This window comes from Serpula lacrymans (genome assembly GCF_000218685.1).
Source record: "Serpula lacrymans var. lacrymans S7.9 unplaced genomic scaffold SERLAscaffold_2, whole genome shotgun sequence".
NCBI lineage: Eukaryota > Fungi > Basidiomycota > Agaricomycetes > Boletales > Serpulaceae > Serpula > Serpula lacrymans.
In genome coordinates, this window is record NW_006763291.1 from 407,815 (window position 1) to 414,354 (window position 6,540).

General features: G+C 45.2%; 3 protein-coding genes across 3 annotated transcripts; 2 read left to right on the forward strand and 1 right to left on the reverse strand.

The window, feature by feature from the left end:
- Window positions 1-2,081: 2,081 nt before the first annotated feature.
- On the forward strand, window positions 2,082-2,408 carry SERLADRAFT_433050 (uncharacterized protein; the record flags this gene model as incomplete). Its single annotated transcript, XM_007313220.1, has 1 exon — window positions 2,082-2,408. One exon carries the CDS (start codon window positions 2,082-2,084, stop codon window positions 2,406-2,408), a length of 327 nt encoding a protein of 108 aa, XP_007313282.1.
- A 205-nt stretch (window positions 2,409-2,613) lies between these two features.
- Window positions 2,614-2,937, forward strand: SERLADRAFT_433051 (uncharacterized protein; the record flags this gene model as incomplete). The annotated part of the gene is made up of 1 exon (XM_007313221.1): window positions 2,614-2,937. One exon carries the CDS (start codon window positions 2,614-2,616, stop codon window positions 2,935-2,937), a length of 324 nt encoding a protein of 107 aa, XP_007313283.1.
- Window positions 2,938-4,935: 1,998 nt separating this feature from the next.
- Window positions 4,936-5,367, reverse strand: SERLADRAFT_433052 (uncharacterized protein; the record flags this gene model as incomplete). Its single annotated transcript, XM_007313222.1, has 1 exon — window positions 4,936-5,367. The coding sequence occupies one exon, from the start codon at window positions 5,365-5,367 to the stop codon at window positions 4,936-4,938; it is 432 nt and encodes a 143-aa protein (XP_007313284.1).
- Between the last annotated feature and the right edge of the window lie 1,173 nt (window positions 5,368-6,540).

Below are 6,540 nucleotides of genomic sequence, written 5' to 3' on the forward strand. Positions count from 1 at the left end.
ATTAAAGGACCATAAAAATCTCACGTACTGGCAAGAAGCCAGAAAATTGATGCCATGGCAGAGACACTGGCAACTCCTACTCTCACAATACAATTATACCCTGAAACACGTACCAGGAACACAAATGACAATTCCAGACAATCTGTCCACAAGACCAGATCTATACACAGAAGATAAAAAACAGGACACACCACTACTCCCAAAAACTGTCTTTGCCGCAGTAGCAACCACAGATCCATTTTTCACACGTATACAAAACAGTTTACGCAAGGGGGAAAAATAACTGATGCACTCAGATCCCAAAGATTGGACCATCAAAGATGATGACGTGTTTTACAAAGGTCACCGTTACATTCCCACAGGAACCAAGAGAAGAGCATGCATTCAACAACAGCACAATTTGATAACAGCCAGGCACCCTGGACAACTGAAAACAACCCAATTAGTAATAAAATATTACTATTGGCCAGGTATGACACAAATGATCAAAGATTATGTTGCAGGGTGTGCCGCATGCCAACAAAGCAAGGCAATTACCAACCCGATCAAAATACCTATTCAACCAATTTTAGGCCCAAAAATGACAGAACCATTCAAAAACCTTTCCGTTGATTTCATCACGGATCTGCCAGAAAGCAACGGCTATGACAGTCTCATGGTCGTGGTGGACCACGGCCTTACAAAGGGGGTAATACTATCACCATGCAGGAAAACTATTGACGCATTAGGAACGGCTAAATTATTTCAGCAACACGTGTTTAAAAGATTTGGACTACATGACAAACTCATATCCAATAGAAAACCACAGTTTGCATCAGAAGTGACCAAGGAACTGGCCAGATTACGCAAAACCGGAGTTAATCTATTGATGGCATATCACCCTCAATCTGATGGAGAAACTGAATGGGTAAACCAGGAGATAAAAATGTATTTGCGGATCTTCTGCAATAATTTACCACACTCTTGGACAGAATATCTCACAACAGCAGAATTCTGCCACAATCACAGACCACATTCGGCACGGAACAAATCACCATCCTACCTCATAATGGGATACCATCCTAGGGATCTCCCCACAACACCAATAACAACCAACATACCAGCTGTAAGCAAAAGACTATCCAGCTTTCTGGAAGCAAGAACTATAGCCTTACAAGCATATGAACTAGTGAGAGCACGCATGCAAAAATACTCACAACATCTGTTACCCACATTTACGACTGGGCAAAAGGTTTGGCTAGAAGCAACTAACCTAAAGAAGAAAGAAACACCCTACATAAAGTTCAATTGGAAACAAGAAGGACCCTTTATCATCCTTGAAAAAGTATCGCCGGTTGACTACCAACTAAAACTCCCAAATGCGTGGAAAATCCATCCCATACTCCACGTTGCTCTTTTAACCCCGTACAAACAAACCAAAGTCCACGGAGAAAACTATATCAGACCACCAGCAGAGATAATCAATGGCCAAGAAGAATACAAAGTAGAAGCAATTCTACGTAATAAAAAGAACTGAAGAGGATACCTGTATTTAGTCAAATGGAAGGACTACCCATCGGCCAAAAACTCCTGGGAAGAAGAAGCAAACCTACAGAATGCTTCTGAGATCCTGAACGGATATAAAAGGAGACACAAACTATGACACAAACAAACAACATTCCCTCCTACACCCACTTACCAAAAACTACCATGTCTCAGACCACACCCATTGACCAACAAACCCATTCCCCTTGTTTTCCCCCATACCTTGCTGAACCCCAAGTGCTCACCAAAGCACAATGAGCACACCGCCTCACCCTCACTCGTGAACAAACCAACATCGTTGACGCCACCGCACTAATGTCAGATAGGCATGCCTACTTTTATCTATTTCACCAGTCTAACATTATATGCCCCACTGCCACATACCCACTGGGCACGTTTCATTGTTGGCAAAACGCACTTCTTGTTGCTGATGAACTACACGCAGTCACCGTCTCACTGGGTTCGTTGGTAGATGAGCTTACACGGGACAACAATTCCGTATTGAGTACTGGAGCGACTTTGCTCATGGAACACTTGCAGATAGAATCCCTAGAACCATGCTTGAGGAAGAATTGCGAGAGTGGAGAGAAGGAAGCAGTCAAAGCATTCCTATGCCTAGGTGGCCAAACGGTATGCATCAACATGAAGAAGCTTCTCGCCCAACGAGGGTACCTCACCTCCCCTCCCCCCAATTTGCTGAGCCTTCCTTGACTACGGGGCACCCTTTTCCAGGTTGTCACCCCCCAGTCTCACCGCAGTATCCCCCCCCATCTCCGCCAGATCTTGTTCCACCCACGCCCATTCCGTCATCCCCACCTTATTCCTTCGCAACCAGCTCAATAGTCCCCAAAGCCAACACAGTAAAAGAATTGCAAGTCATATAGATTCCTACGCGTCCAACAACACCCCTCCTCCAACTCCCTCCACCTTGTTGCAATCGCCAATTACGCTGTCAGTGCCCAGAGCCAGTACTCCTCATCCCTTCGAGTTGTACACCCACCCACATGAATCGCTCTTGAGAATCGACCAAGAGGTTGATACCCACATTGAGCAACAACTCATCTCAGGTTGGAAGGCCATCAAGGAGCAATGAAGGAGCTACCCTGGCTTCTCAGCGTAGGAGCAAAAGGCCCTCACCCATCTCTGACTACTCCAATTCAACCCATTTACAATCCTCTTCTGAACAATGCCATTGCCCTTGCATTCAACGTTGCTATGCCTGTCAAGAATATGGCCATCATGCCATTTACTGTTGATACCATACCTGCTCTATATGTGGATTGGACGCGCCCGGACACCAAGCTAATGAGTGCAACCAGCAATGCAACTTACCCTTTGTTGCAGACACTTGGGGATTGGATGACGAGCACAACGACCTTGACGAAGATGCCCAATACAACGTGGACGAGCTAGGGGACTGCGGAGCAGTCTGAACCTAAAAAGGGGGTAATGTTATGAACTGTATTCACCATGGACTTTTATTTCTCTTACAAGTAGCCACACCCCGCTATCTACCTATACTTCCCACACACATTGCCTGTTATGCTATCACCCGTCTTTGTTTGTTCAACACAAACACCTACCCTAAAGTAGACACTATATATCTAGGCCTGTATTGTAGTTACTATTATTAAGAACAAAGCTTGAAGGAAGTGTCTAGCCACTTGCTGAGAGCAATCAGGGACTGGAACTAGAGTCCAATATGAGTAACTATATTATTAGAGAGTATGACAGGTATACAGTACCTAGAGTTCAATGTGAGTAACTAGAGAATAGGAAGCATTGGACTCTGCAGTACTGTCCGAAGTTTTGTAAACAAAGGTAAACAAAGCAGCCACAAAGGTGAAATAATAGAGAACACAATCAATAGTGAATGATAGAAGAATAGATATAGAAAGGAATGAAAATATATAGGTAGCACAAAGGTGCAGAATCACCAAAACTAACAACTATCTCCAATGCAATTGTATGCTTCAACAGTGTAACTTGGTATTCATCAGTCAAAACCCTCATCATCAGAATACGTCTCAAACTTGTTCACAACAAGCTTATCAGAAACCACTTGTGTATTTGAAACCCAGGCTTGCACATTCCAAGCGTAACACATGCTGTGAGATGGAAAAAATGAGCTGATGGCTGTTGGCAGGGGTGTACTAGTACTAGTCTGTGGGCTAGCAACTAATTGAATGTTTTTGGAAATGGATTCCGGCCCAGGGTCCCCATCATTAGTTGTCAGATCATGGATAAATGTTTGCTGTGGATTAGCTGCATTGGTTGAATGGGCTTGGGCTGGAAGTATTGGCAGGGTTTGAGAGGCTGAGTGAGGTGCTAACATGGGCAGAGAGCCCACATTGGTAGTACTAGCCATAGTGGGAGATAAGCTCGAACCAGGAAGTGCCTGTGGAGAAGAAAGAAGGATTGGGTCAACACTCATATCCTACAAGATGACAGCTGGTTTTATATTGCTATTGCAGGCCAACTGCAAAATATCTTGAGTACTATCAGAGACATCATTATCCTCAGTTATGATCTGCAAGAGTCCTCCAAATGTTAATGTGTTGTCCAACTTGACTAATTCAAAATGTTCTTCACAGTAAATAATTAGAAGAATTGGCCTGCTTTGTCCTGGTTTTTTTTCTACCAAAGCATTCCAAAGGGTGGCTATATGGTTTACAAATAGAAGATGGTGAGTACCAAAGGTAGATTGAATGAAGGGCAAGCAATTGCTGGAGTTGAAGTTCATGTGAACATTTTGGCAGTGGAAAAAATCATGCCCTAAGGCTGTGAATGTCTCAAGGCCACTCGAGAACAAGCACATGATAGAGTTCCAGCCTATGTGTGATCCTCCAATTTGCCTACCATCTGATTGGATATCTTAACAAGTCTGTGTGAGGCATCCTTTCTTGACATGTGCTAACTGGTCAGCATGTATCTAGTTGTGTGAGTTTGCAAATAGTTTAGGAGGAGTAGTGTTACGCACGAAGTGTTTAACAAAGTCTGAGGGTTTGTTGAGGTTTTTATAGAGAGACTCATCCAAAGACAAGTTCGAGAACGTAGTTCTCAGTGGAGGTCTTCCAACGAGAGTTGGTCTTCTTCTGAGTAGAAGTCTGATCTTAGGAGTCTAGCTTTGTAAGCGTAAACTGCGTAGAATTGTATTGGAGAATACTACTGCTTGTTACATGGTATTTATAATGAAAAGGAATCGGTGATAGGAGTTAGGTCCTATCTAGGGCAGGTCCGTCTGTTGAGGACTAAGTACTATAATAGGTACTGTGAATGCGAGAGGAACGGAAGTGTACGTGAAGGAAATGAGTCATTGGTCTGATGGTATAACCGATGAGTAAAAAAAAATGAGTAGTCCTTAAATGTCCAATAGAGATCGTAACATTACCCCCTTACTTGCTCCGAGTTTCACCAAAATTCAGTACCTTCGCCGTCCATATTGTAACTGTCGTCATAGCTGACATCTCCATGTAATCCTTCCATCAGAATCCTATCCTCATCTTCCCTGCGGATGGGACACCAATTGAAACTATGTCTCGGTGCACGACGGTCACAGTCGGGACAATAGTAGGCTTCGCAATAGTATGTGCGATGATCGCTCCAACCGCAGTTTTGGCAGTATGGAGCGTTGTTACGAACACCTTCATGGTATCTTTGTTGGGTATTGGATGAGGTGTCGGATTGGGGAGTGGTTGGATTGTCATCTCCCAGGTTGTACGTTCCGGCGTACAACTGATTGATCATGGCTGCGTCGTCGTCTACGTTGATTGGGTTAGAGGGAGAGCCAGTTTCAGGCCTATGCATTGCTCCAGGCGGACTGTCTTTCTGTCCCTTTGACATACGAGACTGCCGTTTTGATGGAGTTCTGGCGGCGGGGATCTGGAGTATCACCTCTTGCCGGCCGCGTCGGGCTCCTCGTCAGTTCGTCAGGCAACAGGTTTGGGCGTTTGGCACTGGTCGAGGTGGAGATGATGGGGGAGACAGTAGTTTTGGGTTCAACCCAATGGAACGGCGACTGGAGTGGTTCGACCCTTGTGAGATCGGGCTGGTTGGGACGGTGGGAATATATTTTTCCTCCGACGGTGTCATGCACCAAAGTTGATTGGTAGCATGGACAGGTGTCAATAATGAAGCGAATATTCAAAAGACTCGCCTTTGCGCCACACAGGCACAGTGCCACGTGGAATAGTAATTAATATTGCCCTTTTTGAACTTGTGGCTGATCAGCACCACCTCTATTAGGCAATCCAGTCACGCTCACCTTTGCTTTTCCATCTGGTACTTTCCGTGTTTCGGCATTTCGGCAAATTTTTGCGTCGCCACTGGCTACACATTGCATTGCGCCCTCGCTTTTGTTGTTTCCCTTACTCCCCTTCCTTTGCCTAGCCCCACCATGGGCCCCTTCCTCTCCTTTTTATTCTCACCTGACGGTCGTTTCTGGATCCCCATTCTAATCCACTTTTCCGTCACCTCCACCCTCCTCCTCCTCATTTTATTTGCACCCCCACCATTTCTGATGTCACCACTTCCTATCCGCTTCCGTCGCCGATCCGTTGACTACCACATGCCACTGCTGATATCAGCAAAGCCCCGGTGGCCGGTTCAAATAGGGCAACAGGTCCATCTTTATGACGTCAATCTACCATCATATACTATCAAAACATCGGTCGCTCGTCTTGCCTGGTTGGAGCGTGGGTGGGTAATTTTTGAGCTGGAGAAGGTTCATCCCCTTGTGTCGCCCATGTTCATCGCTGTCCCATTCACTTGGGTACACTTATCTTTTGTCCATCGTCTTCGCTACAGCTACACCTATCACACGCTGCCTGGGACTCACTTGTTCCAAATTGGAACTACTCCTCTCCCTCCCTCGTTTGATCAGGTGGTCCAACACAACCAGTCCATTGGTAAGGCCATGGAACTGTCGGATTTGGACTAGGTGGTGGACCGGTGGCTCCAGTTTCTTTTTCTTCAGCAGAACATTCATTTACAGTGCGATTATTTTTGATTTTTGAA